Source organism: Prunus avium, chromosome 4, assembly GCF_965620075.1.
Source record: "Prunus avium chromosome 4, drPruAviu1.hap1.1, whole genome shotgun sequence".
Classification (NCBI taxonomy): Eukaryota; Viridiplantae; Streptophyta; class Magnoliopsida; order Rosales; family Rosaceae; genus Prunus; species Prunus avium.
The window spans coordinates 37,166,558-37,188,273 of NC_142287.1; the positions used below are offsets into that span (position 1 = coordinate 37,166,558).

A 21,716-nucleotide genomic window follows, 5' to 3' on the forward strand; every position below is an offset into this window, starting at 1 on the left:
AATTGTACTGTAATAAATATAGACAGATCGGGTAAAAGAAAAAGAAAAAGAAGTATCAAATTAAAGATTAAAGGCCTTTTCAAGAAGCAAATAAATGCGTCTTATATCTAAAAGTCCAAATATTGTAATTTAGACGATCACTTATATTAAAAACAACATGCAATTAAATACATAAATGACTAATAAAGTAATAAATATAGATGGATCAATATAGAAATGTATGTATATATGCACATGCATATATATGTCATTTGATCTTTATTGAGAATAATTAGATCTGGGGGTTCATGAGATATATATAATATTGCTATGCATAGTCGCACATTCCATTGTCACAAGAAGTGCCTTTCTTGCAGTGGTTGGAGCACTTGCCACAGTTTTGATTGTGAGACATTGGATTCACACAATGAGCGTTGCAGCATATCTCTGAGCTAATGCATCTCTTCCCACAAGAACCACAGTTGGATATGTCTGTCCTCAAATCCACACATTTTTTGCTGCAGCAATCTGGCCCTGCACTGCCTTCAGTGGCTCTACAAGCAAGAGGGTTTTGGTCGCATCCACCCCGAGCCGGAGACGACTGAGAGGCAAGGAACCGGCTTGTTGACGATCCCGGCCTGAAGAATGCTTGTCTTTGGTTTGGTATCGTTGCTGAGAGAGTAATGGCTAAAGCCATAATGAGCATGGCTATCATAAAGAAAACTTGGAGAGATTTCATCATCATGTAATATATAGAGCTAGGCTAGCTATGCAGGTTAGAAAGAGCTATAAATAGAGAGAGGGAGAAGAATCAATATTGAAGCCCTAGGGTTGATTATTGAGAGAGGAATATTATTGCATGTGTTTTTTCTATGAATAATAATATTGCATGGCCTAATTCATTCCAAGGGGCACAAAACGTTAACTCAGCAAACAAAGTTGGGCTTCCGAAGAATATATATATATTAATTATACTCGAATTAGGTGAATATGAACAAGAAACATGCATAAAACAACTTAGACAGAATGATTATTATTGATGAAGAAACATGCAGGTTAGGCAAGCTGCTTATTTGCTTGGGCTCATGAATAATTTGCTGCTAATTAACACAAAGTCATGACTCTGGAATTCGCGTTGCTATCATTAGTGAAAATAAATATATAATTACAGATCACAATCCCATATTCTTCTTGTCCAAGAAACCAAACTAACCATGATGGCATGATGGCATGATGCATGCGCTGATTAATTAACTAGCTAAAGAATGTTGGTAGCATGTCTCATTTCTTTAGTTTAAAGATTTGGCATATGCTGTTTTAGCAACTATAATTAAATCATTTTTTATTTTTTATTCAGCTTCTCCCATTTCTTTGCGAATCAAAAGTTGTCTCACTTGTCCCATTGTTCGGTTTTATCCGGGGCGCCAATGAACCCATAATGCCTTTTTCTTACAAATAAATTCATTTTTATGTGTTACCCAAAAAAGAAAAAAAAAGAAAAAAGAAATCCTCTTTATGGTAGCTAGCAGACTGAAATTTAATCACGTGCACCTTGAAAACAATAGAACTAAAATGATCACCCTAAAGCCACGACGTTTTTTTTTTTTTGGGGTGCATTATTGGCACCATGATGCATTATTAAGAGTGTAAATTAGGAATGTTTGAACAAAATTAACAATTGAAATGTTAAATAAAGGATGCACACCTTGAATCAACCGCAACGATTGACAAAGAATCAGACTAGATCTGTTAATATGGTCTACCAGAGAAGAGGTAATTTTGTTCGTGTTGTAAACCACATAAACGGTCTCGACTTCTTGAATGAGTTTTTACAGTTCAACTTGTATGTAATAGTACAAATACGAGGTCATTTGGCATTGGCATCAGTTTGTTTCCATGTTTTGGTTGTTTGAGATTTTTTTCTTAAGTTTTGCATAACAATATATTAGATATCTCTTGGCCCCTCTACCCATTACCAATTAGTTTTAAGTTATGTGATTGAATGTTATCATGATAACAAAACATGTTATTTACACGTACGTGGTGCGACAATGTAGAGAGTGTTTTTTTCACATTGGGGAATATAGTCCATCAAATTATGATGATCATCAATACTGTTAACAGTTTAGAAGAGGAAGCTTAAGAATTGAGAAAGCTGAGAAGGAAGAAGAAGATTCAAGAAAAATGATATGCTATGTATATTGATTTTCCAGAATGAATTACAATTGTGTGTCAACAGTGCCATATATCTCTCTAACCGAGACTTAACAACCTAACTAATTACAGCTAATACTAACTAACAACATGTGAGCACACACGTGACAGCTAAACTGAATACAAACTAACTAATATTGTTATCATTCGCCCTCAAACCCAACTCTGGATCCTGCTATGGATTTCCAAGTCGCATACTAATACAGTGACCTAAGAAAATAGGACTATGCAGTCCTTTAGTAAACACATCTGCAATTTGCTCTTGAGTAGGAACATATTGAACCACCAGATCATTCCTTTGAACCCTTTCACGAACAAAGTGAAAATCTGTATCCAAGTGTTTGATTCGTGAATGATAAACATGATTACTACTAAGTGCCAAAGCAGATAGATTGTCACAAAAAATGGTAGGAGGTTGAGGCAAGCACACTTTCAAATCTAGCAAAACCTGTCGAATCCAAGCCAAATCTGCAGCTGTATTAGCCAATGCCCTATACTCGGCCTCTGTTGAACTTCTGGATACAGACCCTTGCTTCTTAGACTGCCACGAGATAGGATTATGTCCAAGCAAAACCACAAAACCTGTAGTTGATCTCCTAGTATTTATGTCCCCTGCCCAGTCAGCATCACTATAAGCTTGTAATTGCCAAGGACCATGAGTAAATTGAATCACATAATTCATAGTACCTTGAATGTATCTCAAAATTCTTTTGACCAGGTTGAAATGTATCTCAGTGGGAGCAATCATATACTGACACACAACATTGACAGCATAGGATAAGTCAGTTCTTGTGAAAGTTAAGTATTGCAAGGCACCAACAATACTTCTATAAAATGTAGGATCCTGCAGTGGTTCTCCTTCAGACATTAAAACTTGATTATGTGGCTTGCAAGGAGTAGGACAAGCCCTACAATTACTCAGACTAGCCTTTTTCAACAAATAGCATACTTGTGCTGATGTACAAAAATGTCACCTGTAGAATTGTAAGATATCTGAAGGCCAAGGAAATAGGTAAGTTGTCCCATGTCCTTCATCTCAAACACAGCTCCTAAATCATCAATCACTGTCTGCACTAACTGTGCATTGGAACCTGTCAAAATGATATCATCAACATATAATAATAAAATGACAATATCAGTGCCTTCATGCTTGACAAATAAGCTGGGATCAGAATGAGATGATTTGAACCCTATAGCTGGCAAATATCCTGTAAATTTGGCATTCCATGCCCGTGGAGCTTGCTTAAGTCCATACAGAGACTTATTCAACTTACACACAAACTCAGGATGCTTATCGTCTTCAAAACCTTGAGGTTGCCTCATAAAAACTTCTTCTTCAAGCTCCCCATGTAAGAACGCGTTCTTAACATCCAATTGTCTCAAAGACCACTTGTGCATAGCTGCGAGACTGAGAATTAACCTCACTGTTGTATGCCTTACAACAGGACTGAATGTTTCACTGAAGTCTAAGCCTGGTTCTTGACTAAACCCTTGAGCTACCAGTCGAGCCTTATACCTTGCAACAGAACCATTTTCATGTCTCTTGATTTTGTAAATCCATTTGCTACCAACAATGTTTTTCTGTTGAGGACAAGGGACCAAAGACCACGTACCTTGCATCTGTAATGCATCAATCTCTTCTTGCATTGCTTGAAGCCAAGCAGGAGACTGAGATGCTACTTTATAAGAAAGGGGTTCAGTGTCTTCATGAATAATAGGTAAGCTGGTATGATAACAATGATAATCAGGAAAAGTCTTTTGTTGACTAAGACCACTCTTAGCCCTAGTCTGCATAGGATGAACATTAGTAGATTGAGGAGTAGATGACACACTAGATGCAGAAGAATTATCATCACTAGATGAAGCAATAGGCAGAATAGCTTGTAATTGCTGATCAGTTAGAGTATTAGAAACGACATCTGTACCAATGTCATGCTGCATGGAATCAATTGTACCAATATCCTGAGGCATTGAATGCTCTTGAGATAGTGAACTATGAGAATCACTAGAGACTAAATTGGGCATAGAAATCACTAGTGGAGCTATAGTAGATGAAGACATAGCCGACGACATGGAACTGGATTCTGGAAAACCGTGAAAAGGATAGCAGGTCTCATCGTGGACTACATGTCTAGATATCACAAATTTTCCAGTATGAATATTGTAACATATAACTCCTTTATATCCTTGAGCATAACCAAGAAAAACACACGAAGTAGTCCTAGGTTCAAGTTTATGTACATTGTAAGGTCTCAAATACGGATATACCACAGTCCCAAACACCTTAATATGTGTAATATCAGGAACACTACCATAAAGTCGATAATAAGGAGACTGAGAAGACAAGCTCTTACTAGGCATTCGATTTATCAAATAAGCAGCATGAGCAGTGGCATGAAACCAAAATGAACTAGACAGATGTGCAGCAGTTAAAAGAGTGATAGCAGTTTCAATCAAGTGCCTATTCTTTCTCTCAGCCAATCCATTTTGCTGAGGATTATATGGACAAGAAAACTTATGTTCAATGCCCTTAGAAGCCAAAAAATCAGTAAAAGCCTTACTAACAAACTATCCACCTCCATCACTTTGAAAACACTTGATATTGGCATTAAACTGATTACCAAGCAGGGCATAAAATTTGAGAAACATAGGAAATACTTCTGATTTATGATAGAGTGGATATAACCACATATAACCAGTACACTCATCAACAAAGATTACATAGAATCTATAGCCATCCACAGACTTCACCCTAGACGGCCCCCACACATCGCTATGTATTTTCTGAAAAGGGATAGAGACTCTTACATGAGTAGTAGGAAAGGGAAGTTTGTGCATTTTCCCATGAAGACAAGCAGGACAAACAAAAGACTGACAATCATCACTGTATGAGATGTTGTAATCCTTGAGCATACATTGCACCACTTCATTAGTTGGATGCCCCAACTGTTGATGCCATAGAGAAGACTTAACCCACTGACCAAGAAAAGCTGCGACTGCACTTGAACCATAATTTGAATGCTTTGACTTCTGCAGAGACGACCTCATAGAATTAGGGATGGGATATAGACCGTGACTACTCTTGCCTTGGAAGAGGATTTGCTTGGCGAACTTGTCTTGTATATAAAATCTAGACACATCAAATACAACATTACAGTTGTTATCTTGGCATAATTGGTATACAGATAATAAATTGGCTTTGAGTTGCAGCACATGAAAGACAGAGGGAAGGCGTAAAGAAGAATCAGCACAATGAAGTTTAGCATTGCCTATATGACTTATATGCAAACCTTCCCCATTGCCCACAGTAACATTCTCAGCAGAATCACACGCAGTCACATTGGTCAGCTGATCCAAATTAGACACCATATGATGTGTAGCACCACTGTCTGTGATCCACACTTGATTTGGATTATAGGTTGTCTGAGCAGTCATAGCAGTCAAGGAGGGAGGAGGACGCTGACCTTGAAAGGCATAGTTAGACCGATGGAAACAGTCTAACGCTCCATGACCCTTCTTACCACAAATCTAACACTCAAGCACAGAAGTAGAGGTAGCATTGGATGGAGAAGAATTGCGAAAATAGCAATTAGCAGCTGTATGTCCACGCTTACTGCAAATTTGACACTATGGAATAGCAGATTTATTTGATGAAAAACCACCACGAAAACCAGTGGAGGAGGAACCAGTTCTGCCATAAGCACCCTTACCACGGACATAATTGCCATTGAAATTAGAACGAGAACCAGAGAAGTTCGAAGGAGCACTCCCAATATAGCCAATTGGTCCTTGAACTGGTGTAGCAAGCAAACCTTGACTAGGAGGAACAGAAGAGGAAGAAGCACCGCCATAGCTCCCAGAGGCAAATGCATTAGAAGCATTGGATATGGAATGTGGAGTAAACATGGCAGAATGAGTAACGATTCTCGCCTCAGCAGTCTGTTCAGCCGCAAGAAGTTGAGCTCTAAAATCCTTGAAAGAAATCGGGGTATCACGAGCGATCAATACCGTCTTGATCATATCGTATTCCGGTGGTAAACCATTCAGTGTTGCAATAATGAAATCATCGTCCAAAAGCTTCACACCGGTGGCTTGCAATTGATCGCGCACATGTTTCAGACGAAGGAGATAACGTTCTATGGAATCTCCGCCTTTCTGAGCCGTCTGCAGCTCAGTCTTCAAGTGATTGATGCGAGCCCTAGAAACGGACGCATAACGATCTGTAAGATTGAGCCATGCCTCTCGTGCTGTGCGACTACCGATCACATACTCAATTGCCTCGTCAGAGAGAGAGGCAATAAGCAAGCTTAATAAGGCTTTATCAGTACGCAACCACGCCTTGTAAGCCTCAGTAATCTCAGAAGTAACACCTTCCTCATCCAAGATGGCGAATTTCGGAGGAGAAACCACCGATCCATCAAAATGCCCAAATAGGTCATAACCTTGAAGCAAAGCTTTGAGTTGATAGCTCCACTTGAGATAATTTCCATCGTTCAATCGAATGGTGAGCAGACCAAGGAGACTTTCAATATTGAGACAAGACGCCATGATAGAGCAAGTGAAGAACAATCGAAAATAGGAAATCGACCGGGAGAAGAAAAATAAGAGAATTTGAGAACAAAGATTCAGGAAGAAAGAAGAAACACAGTGAAATAGACCACAGAATTCGAAGAAAGTAGGAAGAAAGAACGAAGAAATTACGAAGAAATCAAAGAGACTATGAAGGAGACGCCATGGAAGTCAGAAAAAATCTGAAGAACGGAAGAGAAAAATTGGGGATCGAGAATGAGAAGGAGAAAATTAGAGAATGAGGATCGAATTGGTGATAGCCACTGAGGGCTCTGTTACCATGTTAACAGTTTAGAAGAGGAAGCTTAAGAATTGAGAAAGCTGAGAAGGAAGAAGAAGATTCAAGAAAAATGATATGCTCTGTATATTGATTTTCCAGAATGAATTACAATTGTGTGTCAACAGTGTCATATATCTCTCTAACCAAGACTTAACAACCTAACTAATTACAGCTAATACTAACTAACAACACGTGACAGCTTAACTGAATACAAACTAACTAATATTGTTATCAAATACCTAGCGCTTCGTTGCAAAAATTCAAGCCTTAGTCTTAACCCATTTCAAGTATAGATAATTTTTCATTGATAATTATTTTGAGCAAGACATTGTCAAAAACATATATCTTAATTAGTCTCCAAAACAAATACATAAAACATTATTCCTTATTTTAATATATATATATATATATATATTGTTGGAAAATTGGCTCGCATAAAAGATACTAAGTCTTGGACAAGCGACCGGTCGCTGGCTATTTGCGACCGGTCGTTTTCAGGCAGAGTCGAAGTCTGGAGCGAAGTCGACTGGCGACCGGTCGCTGGCTATTTGCGACCGGTCGCTTTCAGGCAGAGTCGAGGCCTGGAGCGAAACCTTCTTGCGACCGGTCGCAAGCTACCAGCGACCGGTCGCCCAGCACGTGCTGTTTCTGATTCCTCGAGTTTTGGACTCCATTTTCAAGGGCTATCGCCTCCTACCTACTTGCAAGGACTCTAGGGGTCACTTCTAAGTCAGAAGAACGTTGGCAATCAGTTGGGAGGTTGGAGGTAGCATTGAAGGACATTGGAAGACTTGTTTTCAAAGTGTAACCACCCTATGGTTCTATATAGGGTGGCTACACAAGTAACCATCAATACATAGCTTGTGGCTGGCCTAATGTTAAGCTCATAATTTCATACATATACATGCCCTATTTACTTACTTCTTTTGCTTAGTTTCTTAGATTTCTAAGTTATTTGCCTCCCTTTGTGTGTTTTGTAGGCAAATAGAGCAAGAGAGCATAATTCATGCAATTCAAGCATGTTAAGGCCTAATTTGGATGAAGGGAAGAAGAGCTTAAAAGACAAACTCATTTTGGCTACAGCCCCCTGCCAGTCCAGTTCCGTAGGTCATATTGCAAGCTTTGTTTCAGAAACCTACACAGCTCGGATGAGGCAGCATTCTTCATGAAAGTTGTTCCAATGGGTGTGTACTATAATATATCCAAAATTCAGCCCCATTGGATAAATATGGAGTCTGTTACCTAGCAAACACAGAGCCATGCTCAGGATGGATCTTATCAGCGCGGAAAATGAGTTAGCAATTTGTTTCGGCCTTAACTTCTTCCTCCGACCTTGGATTGGCCCAAATAACATATGGCTGGAAAGAAGACATTCTGAAATTCAATTTCGAGTGCTTAAAGTCCTAATTTGATTAAGAGAAGCCCAAGTTGTAAGCCCTTGAAGTTGCTGGTCATGCTGACCTCAGCATGTGCTGGTTGGATGCTTGGTCATGGTGAGCTAGGTATGAGCTATCATTTCTGGTTGGAAGCTTGGTCATGGTGACATGAAGATGAGCTAGGGCTGCTGGTGGGATCTATTGGTGAAGTGCATCAACCAATTCAAGATTTTCTAATACAAGTGCATCACCCAATTTAGATTTTCTAAATACAAGTGCATCAACCATTTCAGATTTTATAAAACAAGTGTTGTATGCATTAGCCATATTGAATTCAGATTTTCACTTCCCCTAGGCCTATAAATAGGGAAGTTCTCTAAGCTTGTAAACACACCCCAAGGGGGGGAGCTCTCAAACACTTCTCTAGAGCTCCCTTCCCTTCTCTCCCTCAAATTCTCTTAGTTTTCCTTTCTAGTTTTCAATTGTTATAATGAGATCTTTGTGCTGAAATTCTCCTTAAGTTTTTCTTAGTTCCACTTTACTTTTCATTATGTAAATTCTTTTCTTTAGTTTCAAGTTTGATTAGTTTCCAAGTTTCAATTATGGTTTTTGTTCTTATTCATTATGCTTATAAGTTAATATGCTAGTTTGAATGATTGATCACCATTTAGGCTTGCATGTTAGCTATCTTGGTTTGAATTAAGAGTAGACACCATGCTTTAATTCGAATTGAACTATGAATAGGAAGAGTATGTATGGACATTCGACAACAGGGATTAGATACATGCTTGGTTGTTTAAAATGTTCTTCTATGCTTAATGGGTTCCTAATGCTTAATTTTAGGTTAGACAACAAATGATCAAATTAGGGAATTAGGAACACAAGGTTATGACCACACACCATGGCTTAATCATACTTTAGCTAGAATCAATCCATTAATCTAAATTGAACTTGGGAACTTATTTGCTTGAGTTACTTTCTTATTTTCTTCCTTCTTTCATGTTCTTTGTTTTTGTTTCTGTTTTGTGTAGGAAAACTGAATTGGATCATTCAATCACCAATCCCTGTGGAATCGACCTCGCACTTACATATGCTATACTACCAAACGGCTCGTGCACTTGCGAGTATCACAAGTTGAGGATGCAGTTGAACCCATTTTGGTGCAGCTGTATCTACACAACACCTAACCTGTGGTCTATGTCAGGTACTCAAGGGCAGAACGTAGGAGACAAAGCAAGGGTCTTTTCTCAAGTCTAGAGGCTCATGTATTAAAGGAAAGAGTGAGCAAGTCTGAAATCGTAAGAGAGATAGAGAGAGTTGGAAGAAAAGTAGCTGGAAACTAGTGAGTCAAGAAGAGGAGAGAATTCTCAAGTGTATCAAGGTGTTGAGCAGGGTGAGAGAGAAACAGATTGTGTGGGTAGTGTTCTAAGGGGGTTTCCTTTTGTAAACCAAAGTTGTAACCTATCTTCACTAGTGAAATTTCTCAAGGGGATCACCAAAGAGGATGTAGGCAAATTGCTGAACCTCTATAAACACTTGTGTCTTTTGTGCTTGATTATTTTCTGTGTGTGTGTGTAAGATTCATCCATCTTGGAGTCTTGTCAAAAGTCCATCAACAACAAGGTCTAAAGGGGAGTGAGTTGGTTCTAATTCACAACAAGTGGTATCAGAGCTGTGTTGGCAGCTGTGCTAGTTCTTCTTTTGGAGTGCTAGTGTGTTGAAGATGGCAAGTGACAAGGAAGTTGAGAGTGGTGGTAGCTCACAGCAGCTGAAGCAACCACAAGCAACAAGCATGAAGGTGGAGTTAAAGCCTTTCACAGGGAAGGAGAACTTCACACTTTGGCAACGAAGGATGAAGTCAGCTCTTACACAACAAAATCTCCATGTTGTGTTAGTTGGCAAGGAAAAGAAGCCAACTAGCATGACAGATGATGAATGGAGTGTTCTTGACGAGTTAGCTAGAGGAGCCATCGAAAACTACCTCTCCGACGAGGTGCTCATCAACGTGATGAAGGATACAGCGAAGCAAACATGGGAGAAGCTCGAAGAGATGTTTGCAGGGAAGTCGTTGTCCAACAAACTCTTCCTCAAGGAAGAACTCCTAAATCTGAAAATGGAGGAGGGAGGTAATCTAATGGAACATTTAAGTAGTTTCAATAGATGTGTTGCTGACTTGCAGAGAATGGAAGTTAATTATAGTACGGAGGATAAGGCTCTTATGTTGTTGACATCCTTACCTCCGTCCTATAAGCACTTCCGAACCACTCTTATGTTCGGGAAGGTTACTCTGGATTTTGAGCCTGTGGTGCAAGACATCATGACACACCATAGGATGGCTCAACGTTCGGGAGAAAACTCTCAAGGCGAAGGTCTAGTTGCAAAGACCGGAGAGAGAGGCCGTTCAAAGAAGCGTGAGAGCAAGAAAGGCAACAGAGGAAGGTCCAAATCCAAGGCAAAAGAAGGTTGTTTCGAATGTGGGTCAAAGGAGCATTGGAAAAAGAATTGCCCCATATGGAAGGAGAAGAAGAACAAAGGAAAGAATGCAGTAAACACAGCTGAGGAAGTCACAGAAAGTGATGGTGAGCTTTTATGTGTTAATAGCAATGTTAAAACTAATGCATTTGCTAATTCTTCAAGGTGTTCCTCTTCCGATTGGATTTTGGATTCCGGATGCTCATATCATATGTGCTCAAACAAGGAGTGGTTTGATACATATGAGAAAGAAGAAGGTGGTGAAGTTATGATGGGGGATGGCTCAATTTGTGGAGTCAAAGGCATAGGTTCAATCAAGGTGAAGATGCATGATGGGGCTGTTAGGACGCTTGGAATGGTAAGATACATTCCAAAATTGCGTAAGAATCTCATTTCCCTTGGAACTCTTGATAAGAATGGTTATTCATTTAGAGCAAATGGAGGGAAACTCATAATCTCAAAAGGTTCACTTGTGGTTATGAAGGGGGAGGTTCAACCTAATTGTCTATATAGATTGTGTGGTACAACAATTACAGGTGGAGCAGCCGTATCCACAAGCAAGGACTCGGAGGATGAAACTCAGCTTTGGCATCTGAGGCTAGGGCACATGAGTGAGAGGGGCATGCTGGAACTACACAACAGAAAGTTGTTGAAAGGTGTTCAAAGTTGCAAGCTTGAGTTCTGCAAATCATGTACCATGGGAAAGCAATCAAAGGTAGCTTTCAAGCAACGAAACAAAGAGGAGGGAAGCACGGGTGTGCTAGATTATATTCACACGGATGTATGGGAGCCATCACCGGTTAAATCAAAAGGTGGAGCTCGTTACTTTGTGACATTCTTGGATGATTTTTCCAGGAAAGTTTGGGTCTACTTCATGAAGGAGAAATCTGAGGTCTTCACCAAATTCAAAGTGTGGAAGGCGGAAGTGGAAAACCTAACCGGAAGAAAAATCAAGATTCTAAGGAGTGACAATGGTGGTGAATATAAAGACAGCAAGTTCCTTGAGTTTTGTAGAAATGAAGGCATCAAGAGGCACTTCACCGTGAAGAAAACGCCCCAACAAAATGGAGCTGCGGAAAGGATGAATAGAACTCTCATGGAACGTGAGAGATATATGAGGATTCATGCAGGATTGCCCGAATCATTTTGGGCGGAGTCGGTTAACCACGCTGCCTATTTGGTTAATCGATCGCCTTCAAGAAATCTTGAGTTCAAATGTGCAGAGGAGGTATGGTCTAATAAGTCAATTGATTATACTAATCTTAAGGTGTTTGGATGCAGTGCATATGCACTTATTCCTAGTGATGAAAGATCCAAGTTGAAGCCAAAGTCTCTTGAATGCATTTTCATCGGATTTGAGAGCGGTGTGAAGGGTTTCAAGCTATGGGATCCGGTGAACCACAAGAAGATACTAAGCAGGGATGTTGTGTTTGATGAGAAGACCATGCCTATGAACAAAGTCAAGAATTCAGAGGCAAAGGAGGATGTTGTTGAGAGGGAAACAACCATTGAAGTTCCACTCAAGAAGGTGTTTAGGGATACTTCACAAGAACAGCCAACTGAAGACGTTCAGGAGGAGGTGGAGTCCGACATTGAGGAGGAAGATGCTGGGCAAGAACAACAACAAACTCAAGAAGAAGAAGAGGTTCAAGAACAGGTGGAGCCATCATCTATAGCTCGGTCCAGGCCCAAGAGAACCATCAAACCACCTCAAAGGTTTGGATGGGACAAGGATGCAGTTCACTATGCTTTGAATGCTAGTGAAGAAGAACCAACCACGTTCCAAGAGGCTGTTGAGAACAAGGAACGGGAAAGTTGGATGGAAGCTATGATGCAAGAGATGGAATCTCTACACCAAAACTCAGTTTGGGAGTTAGTTCCTAAACCCAAAGGTCGAAAGGTTATTAGCTGCAAATGGGTGTTTAGGAAGAAAGAAGATATGCATGGGAAGGGAGCCACCATATTCAAAGCTCGATTGGTGGCTAAAGGATACTTGCAAAAGGAGGGAGTTGATTATGATGAAATTTTCTCTCCGGTGGTGAAACATACTTCTATACGGCTACTACTCTCCTTAGTAGCTCAAGAGAACATGGAGGTGGAACAAATGGATGTGAAGACTGCTTTTCTCCATGGTGACTTGGAGGAAGACATCTACATGAGCCAACCTCAAGGGTTCATTGAAGCAAGCAAGGAAAATCTGGTTTGTAGGTTGAAGAAGTCTTTGTATGGGCTGAAGCAATCTCCAAGACAGTGGAACAAGTGCTTCGATTCTTTCATGATGAAGATTGGGTATAGAAGATGTGAATCAGATTGCTGCGTATACACTCATGCATTCAAGGATGGTAATTTCATCCTTTTGCTTCTTTATGTTGATGACATGCTAATTGCATGTAAAGACATGTCAAAAATCCAGGAATTGAAGACATTGCTTGGAAGGGAGTTTGACATGAAGGATCTTGGTTCTGCACAAAAGATCCTAGGTATGGAGATAAGGAGAGACAGAGATGGAGGCAAGCTATGGCTGTCACAAAGTAAGTACATTTCCAAAGTACTAGAAAAGTTCAATATGATGGATTGCAAGCCGGTGTCTACTCCTTTGGCGGAGCATTTTAAATTAAGTGCGCAGGATTGTCCTTCTACGGATGAGGAGAAGGAAGAAATGAGCAAAGTTCCATATGCAAGCTTGGTAGGGTGTCTCATGTATGCAATGGTGTGCACACGCCCCGACTTAGCCCAAGCCGTAAGTGTTGTGTCAAGATACATGGCGAATCCGGGCAAACAACATTGGACAGCAGCGAAGTGGATTCTCAGGTACTTGAAGGGCACCAAGAGGATTGGGATATTGTTTGAAAGACAACAAGGAAAAGCATGTGTGTCGGGTTATGTGGATTCCGATTATGCAGGAGATTTAGACAAGAGGAGATCCACCACAGGATATGTCTTCATTTGTGGTGGAGGACCGATTAGTTGGAGAGCGGTGTTACAATCGGTTAGTGCCTTGTCTACTACAGAAGCGGAGTACATGGCGTTAACGGAAGCTTCAAAGGAAGCAGTGTGGCTGAAGAGATTGGCAAAGGAATTTGGGATTACCCAAGACTTGGTGGTGATACAAAGTGATAGTCAAAGTGCTATACACTTAGTGAAGAATCATGCATTCCACGGAAGATCAAAACATATTGATGTTCGGTACCACCGGATAAGAGATTGGGTGAACGATGGAGACATCATGGTAAGGAAGGTTCATACAAATGAGAACGCTTCAGATTGTCTAACGAAGCCAGTCACAACAGCAAAGTTCAAGCATTGTTTGAACTTGCTAAATCTTGTTACATGCTAAAGATTGAGGTAGAGTTCTTGAGAGTTATCGGGACGACTCTCAAAGACATTACAGATGTCCTGGAAGGCAATAATATCCACAAGAAGCTTTAGGCTCGCCAAGGTGGAGATTGTTGGAAAATTGGCTCGCATAAAAGATACTAAGTCTTGGACAAGCGACCGGTCGCTGGCTATTTGCGACCGGTCGTTTTCAGGCAGAGTCGAAGTCTGGAGCGAAGTCGACTGGCGACCGGTCGCTGGCTATTTTGCGACCGGTCGCTTTCAGGCAGAGTCGAGGCCTGGAGCGAAACCTTCTTGCGACCGGTCGCAAGCTACCAGCGACCGGTCGCCCAGCACGTGCTGTTTCTGATTCCTCGAGTTTTGGACTCCATTTTCAAGGGCTATCGCCTCCTACCTACTTGCAAGGACTCTAGGGGTCACTTCTAAGTCAGAAGAACGTTGGCAATCAGTTGGGAGGTTGGAGGTAGCATTGGAAGACTTGTTTTCAAAGTGTAACCACCCTATGGTTCTATATAGGGTGGCTACACAAGTAACCATCAATACATAGCTTGTGGCTGGCCTAACCTGTGGTCTATGTCAGGTACTCAAGGGCAGAACGTAGGAGACAAAGCAAGGGTCTTTTCTCAAGTCTAGAGGCTCATGTATTAAAGGAAAGAGTGAGCAAGTCTGAAATCGTAAGAGAGATAGAGAGAGTTGGAAGAAAAGTAGCTGGAAACTAGTGAGTCAAGAAGAGGAGAGAATTCTCAAGTGTATCAAGGTGTTGAGCAGGGTGAGAGAGAAACAGATTGTGTGGGTAGTGTTCTAAGGGGGTTTCCTTTTGTAAACCAAAGTTGTAACCTATCTTCACTAGTGAAATTTCTCAAGGGGATCACCAAAGAGGATGTAGGCAAATTGCTGAACCTCTATAAACACTTGTGTCTTTTGTGCTTGATTATTTTCTGTGTGTGTGTGTAAGATTCATCCATCTTGGAGTCTTGTCAAAAGTCCATCAACAACAAGGTCTAAAGGGGAGTGAGTTGGTTCTAATTCACAACAAGTGGTATCAGAGCTGTGTTGGCAGCTGTGCTAGTTCTTCTTTTGGAGTGCTAGTATGTTGAAGATGGCAAGTGACAAGGAAGTTGAGAGTGGTGGTAGCTCACAGCAGCTGAAGCAACCACAAGCAACAAGCATGAAGGTGGAGTTAAAGCCTTTCACAGGGAAGAAGAACTTCACACTTTGGCAACGAAGGATGAAGTCAGCTCTTACACAACAAAATCTCCATGTTGTGTTAGTTGGCAAGGAAAAGAAGCCAACTAGCATGACAGATGATGAATGGAGTGTTCTTGACGAGTTAGCTAGAGGAGCCATCGAAAACTACCTCTCCGATGAGGTGCTCATCAACGTGATGAAGGATACAGCGAAGCAAACATGGGAGAAGCTCGAAGAGATGTTTGCAGGGAAGTCGTTGTCCAACAAACTCTTCCTCAAGGAAGAACTCCTAAATCTGAAAATGGAGGAGGGAGGTAATCTAATGGAACATTTAAGTAGTTTCAATAGATGTGTTGCTGACTTGCAGAGAATGGAAGTTAATTATAGTACGGAGGATAAGGCTCTTATGTTGTTGACATCCTTACCTCCGTCCTATAAGCACTTCCGAACCACTCTTATGTTCGGGAAGGTTACTCTGGATTTTGAGCCTGTGGTGCAAGACATCATGACACACCATAGGATGGCTCAACGTTCGGGAGAAAACTCTCAAGGCGAAGGTCTAGTTGCAAAGACCGGAGAGAGAGGCCGTTCAAAGAAGCGTGAGGGCAAGAAAGGCAACAGAGGAAGGTCCAACAAGTATATGTAGAGGTAGAATTAGTTAGGTCGGTCGTGTATGTATGGAAGAAAAGGAATGAGGTAGAATGTGTAAAGATTGGACAGATGGAGAAGCATGCAGGGCTTGAACAAGTATATGTAGAGAGGCGTGAGGGCTGACAGAGGTTGGTCTAATTCAAAGGGCCGTACAAAACGTTAATTTATCAGTAAACAAACTTATGCTTCCGAAGAATATATTACGTATTCTAGAAATTAGGTGAATAAGAACAAAGAAATTAAAGCATAATTGTAATTGGGCTTGTTTCCTAATTGTAATTGGGCTCGCATGTCAGTATAATTACAATTACTTACTGTTATCCCAATGCACATTACAAAAACTCCAGACTAAACAAAAGTTGTTATCAGTATCATTTTGATCAACTTTTAATATGAATATATAGCTAGCTACACTTGTCGCATTGTTCGATTTTATCTGGGGCGCCAATATAGACATGAGTCACCACACCACCATATACAAATTACAATTAAGATGCCGAAATGCCTTGCAACTAAATTCCTTATACGTACAGTACGTACCAAACTGAAATGTATTATATAAAAAAATAAATGTAATTGTTTTTATCTCGTTCTAAAATATTATATATATCAAACACCGACTGCAATTGGTTCTAAAAGTGTTTAGAAATTAGAATAGGTTTTCCAATATCAATTAATAGGTTGATTGTTCTAAATTCTAATCAATCCATCACTGCCCTGGTTCTGGTTTGCTAGCGTATTACAAGCCCAACAACTCAGTTTCAAGTTCTCCACTCTATATATGCCAAATAAAGCTAAGAAAAAAAACAAAAAACTCTAAAGGAACGGCTCCCCAGGAACACTTCCTCCTTTTCTCTCCCTTCTCTAACCCCTTCTTCACTACTAAAAAAAACGAAATAGACGACGGGAATTCACCGTCGTTGTAATACTTTGAAAACCGTCGTTAAATCGACAGTCGTCTTTTGGAGTATCAAACTACGACGGCTTTTCACCGTCGTTGTTTATGTGTAAAGACGACAGTTTTTACTAAAACCGTCGTTCTTCTTACTAAAGACGACCCTTTTTTGTTCAAAACCGTCGTTATTTATGGGTAAAGACGACGGTTTTTAAAAACCGTCGTTATTTATGGGTAAAAACGACGGTATTGTGTTGAAAATGGTCATTAATTATATGCACATACGACAGTTTTTCCAATAAAACCATCGTTTTATTATCTTTAAATATATCGTCTAATAAGTTCTCAACCTTTTACATTTTAGTTTTTTGTTTCCTATGATTCTATAGAATGATTGTAACTAGAAAACCAATTATAATGCTTTATTAACAAATATATGCACTCAAAAATTATTTCTTTCATAAAACTTGAAGATTCAAAAGTAATTACATAGTCAACCAATCTTTATTCTATTACACACATACTTCCTACCAATAAATTAAAATAAAGGAGCTCACAAATTCTACTAATTTGATCTGAACTTTATCAATTTGTTCTTGGGTTGACATAGCTCTGCCTTCTTGCACATTTTCCAAGTTGTTGTATTCCCCTCCCCTGTAACAATATCAGCAAAAGCAAGCCCTTCTACAAGACTTGCAAAATTAACATCAAACTCCACAAACACAAATCTTACTTCAGCAGTCATGTTGTTTTTGTCCATGCACAGTGCGTCTTGTGTGAGCTGCTCTGAGAAAAGATAACCATAAACAAAGTATTCCTGAAAATAACAATTGGGATAAAAAGCAGAGCCAAAGTAAGAGAATGGGTTTAACTGAACTACTCCAATTATCTATAATCAATACCTAAATCCAAACCTATAACCCATACCAACAGCAGCAAATCTGAACTCAAAAACAAAGATTCCTTTAATTCTTTTAAAGAAACATACATATATATGGTAACAGCCGTTCTCTGTGGCCATTTCAGCCATTTCTTCTTTCTCCAATCTGCCAAACTAAAGTGTATTAGAATTGCTTTGAGTATTTTAAGTAACCCTTTTCTTGATGATCTGATAATTGCTTTTAGTTCGAGCTTTACCAGTGAGATGGTCCACCAAAGAGCCATTTGAGATGTTCTCAAGAACAATAAATACAGTGCTAGTTGTAGTTAGATGGTCCTGATAAGTGACAGTGCAGTGTCCAAGAAGGCTGACCAAATGCCTACTCCTCAGCTTTGACAAGGCTTCCATGCTCTGGTTCAAGTTTTGGGGCAACTGCTTCTACTTTAATTTCACACATTTCACTTGTACCGGTAAACCATTTCTGAGCCAGCCTTTGTAGACTTGTAATGTAAATATTGCACATAAATAATGCTATCAAGTTGATGAACAATAATGTTGGCTCAATCAAATAATGCATTCAAAGCCAATAAACATCACAAATTCAATGTTAATACCAGTCCCTGAGATCCTTCTCCCATCAAATTCGGGCATCGAAATTGTTTGTTGCATCATCAATTTCTTCCAATGTAAATACACGATATGGTGGGAGCCCAAGTGTTGGCAACCTCATCATATGGGGCACACGCCCTGAAAAATCCAAATCAATATAATCAGCTTCAATGCTTCACGAACTAAAAACCATAAAGCATGCATCTTTGTTTACTGTTTTTTTTTTCAGTCATTAAAATTAGGGACTTTCAAAGGAATTAAGGAAACAAAGAGGGCCTTACTTGCATCGATGTTCGGCTTTGGGGAGCTTCAAACGGAAATTTTCTCAACCATGGATCTATTAAATTTATCTTCTCTGTTCCTCTGCCCTGCCCTGCTCTTTTGATAATTACCAAAATCAACAACCCAATGAGTGCAGCCGCACACACAACACGAAGAGAATACAGAGAGAGAGAGAGAGAGAGAGAGAGAGAGAGAGTTTGGCTACCCATGAGAATCCCGGAGAGTCTGAGATCCATGGGAACTGAAGGATTCAAAAGATCCTCGCTGCAAACAAAAAAATCATTAAAATTTGCATCGGATTTTTAGACAACAAATCAGAAGAAGCCTAAGCAAACTCCTAGAAAAGTAACTTCGTACCTTTCTGGTCCATGAGGAAGAAGATCTAATCTAAAGCTTATGAAATGGAAGATGGGGGCTTAAAAATGGTCGTGATGAGGAAGGGTAGCTTCCATGGGCAGCGCGAGGGAGATGACGAACGCGGCAAGATCGGTGACCTGAAAGGCTCGACGGAGATGGCGATCAAGGCAAGTTCGGTGGACGGCGCGAGGGAGATGTGCTTCATAGATGTGAGAAAGGGTTTTCTTCTGAAAGGTCGTGATGTAGTACAGTGTTTGAGAGAGCATGGGTTTTCTGAAAAAGCTCCGCGCTCGCGAACTTAAAAGTTAAATTTTGTTTAGCGCCTCCTAAAAACACGACGGTTGTAATAAGGTATCGTCGTAACTTTATAAATTAACCCAAAGCATCAGCGTATTAGGCACCTTATCACGACGGTATTATAACACTCGTCGTCTTTTAAAATACCACGACAGTTTTTATATAAACGGTCGTCTATTGGGTGTCATTGTTTAACATAATTGTAGTAGTGTTTCTTCTTCTCCAGCGAGCCTCTCTCTACAACTGTTTGATTCCATAGTGAGTGTCTTATCTAAGGCCCTTAAATGAGGCCCTATCTATTAACCGTTGGATCAAATTAGTTTGTCGCTAAGATACAACTAAAAAAGAAATTCATCCAAATTCCTGCCATCCATAAGTATGTGCTCGAGTTGGAAGAATAAAAAAGAAAAAAGGAAGAGGTTGAATCCTTGTGATATATTATTTCTGACAAGTAAATAATAAGAACTTTTTTAATTAAGGGATGATAATATTGATGATTCCTTACAATAAACAATTAATTGGCTAAGCCCATCGAATGGTGACGCTTAGCGAGCCCTTATTCCTTGCACTTGCACACACACACGTACACTAATTCATGGCCTTATAAATTATTTTCATGTTTATAGGATATAGCTAGCTTTGAGCAAAATAAAATAATAAAAGTAGAGATTTGCTGCGCATGCAATTAATATTGCAATAACCTTATTCCTTATCGATCCAGTAGCAGTGATCTATCTGGTGCGTCATGATAATTAGTGTTCATGCATAGCTGCACATTCCAAACACACATGAAGTGCCTTTCTCGCACTTGTTGTTGCAGCTGCCGCAGTTTTCCTTGTCCGACATCGGATTCACACACTTACCTTCGCAGCAAATCTCTGCGTAATTGCATTTCTTCCCACACTTGCCGCAGTTTGCTGTGTCTGTGTTTCTGTCCACACATTTCTTGTTGCAGCAATCCGGCTTTGCGCTGCCATACGCCTGACAAACCTTAGGGTTTTTGTCGCAAGTCACGGAGGCAAGGAAGCGGCTTCTTAGAGAAGTGCTTTTTCCAAACTGGTTTTTGGTTTCGTCATTTGTATCAGTATTGTTTTCCTCGTTGAAGAATGATTCTTCTTCGTTTGGTATTGCAGAGAGAGTGGTGATGGCTGAAGCTATTAGCATGGCAAACATTAGAAAAACCTTGAAGCCTTTCATGATGTTTGTTTGAAGTGTATAAAAGCAGAGAGAGAGAGAGAGAGACCGAGAGGGATTTCTAAAGGTGCTTAGAAGATTTTGGGATGGAGAAGCATGTAGGCTCGGAAAAGTATAAATAGAGAAAAAGAATGTGAAGGTGGTCTAAAATTCGTATAAGATTTTAGGGTGGCTTAGGAGAAATATTTATGCAATGGATATTGGGGGATAGAATTTCTCCACTCGTCGAGCGATTAGCGGTCGTAAGGTGAGAACATGGGAGTCTCAGTGAATCCCTCATCACTTTGTTAATTTGCTGTTTCGTTTGGAGACTTTTGGCCCCATTGTGAAACAAAAACTCAACACGTTGTAACACTACCCGTTGGTTTTTATTTGACGATCGATATAAGCCGCGCTTCAAGGCACGCGTCGAGGCAAAGCAGTGGCAAATCTCCTCAGGTCAGGTGTTTCGCAGTTATCACTCTTAGCGCACGCTATGGTTTTTAAGGCGCTTATTCCTCACGAAGAAGAAGACCTGCCAGATTTGACGAAGCCCACATGCAAAATCATACCTCGCTATTTTTCCAAAAACTGGCCCAAATACGCGATGGTTTGATAATAACAAAATTACCTTTCAACTTAAGATACAATTAAACAAGAAATTCATCCAAATTCCTCGCATCCATAAGTTGGAAATTCATCCTGTGATATGCATCTTACAAGCACTACACCAAATTGGAGCTTTTACGACTTGATATTTACGGCACACTTTTTATTCGTGTGTTAATAACTGATGTTTACGGAATATGACAAAGCACGCCTTAAAAAGATAGTAAAGTGTGTCGTTAATAATTGATATTTACGGCATATGAAAACATGCCTTAAAAAGGTAATTTTTGTGTCTTTTAATGGCATTGATTGTATATATGCCGTAAATGCAATTTTTTTAAATATATATTATGTCGTGCGATTGAGTATGTCGTAATTTGTAAATTCAATTTTTTTTTTCCCGAAACCCTCCAATATATATGCAATCCACTAAAAATATAAGATCTTTTTTTTAATTTCCCTCTTTTATTTTTCATTCAAACCTGAACGTTCTCATCACTTCTCTCTCTCTCTCTCCATCTCTTTCTCTCACAATTTCTGGATTCTCTC

At 39.9% G+C, this 21,716-nt stretch overlaps 2 protein-coding genes across 2 annotated transcripts; both read right to left on the reverse strand.

Annotated features, from left to right (window-relative positions):
• Positions 1-278: 278 nt before the first annotated feature.
• On the reverse strand, positions 279-721 carry LOC110748193 (uncharacterized). The gene has a single exon (XM_021948212.2). The coding sequence runs from the start codon at positions 719-721 to the stop codon at positions 308-310; it is 414 nt and encodes a 137-aa protein (XP_021803904.2). The 3' UTR covers positions 279-307.
• Positions 722-19,952: 19,231 nt separating this feature from the next.
• On the reverse strand, positions 19,953-20,703 carry LOC148295345 (uncharacterized). Its single transcript, XM_088252778.1, has one exon. It carries the CDS (start codon positions 20,580-20,582, stop codon positions 20,145-20,147), a length of 438 nt encoding a protein of 145 aa, XP_088108904.1. The 5' UTR covers positions 20,583-20,703; the 3' UTR covers positions 19,953-20,144.
• Positions 20,704-21,716: the final 1,013 nt, after the last annotated feature.

Bases quoted from the DNA above. Each gene is read 5' to 3' on its own strand.
- LOC110748193 (XM_021948212.2), bottom strand. From the start codon at position 721: ATGATGAAATCTCTCCAAGTTTTCTTTATGATAGCCATGCTCATTATG.
- LOC148295345 (XM_088252778.1), bottom strand. From the start codon at position 20,582: ATGAAAGGCTTCAAGGTTTTTCTAATGTTTGCCATGCTAATAGCTTCA.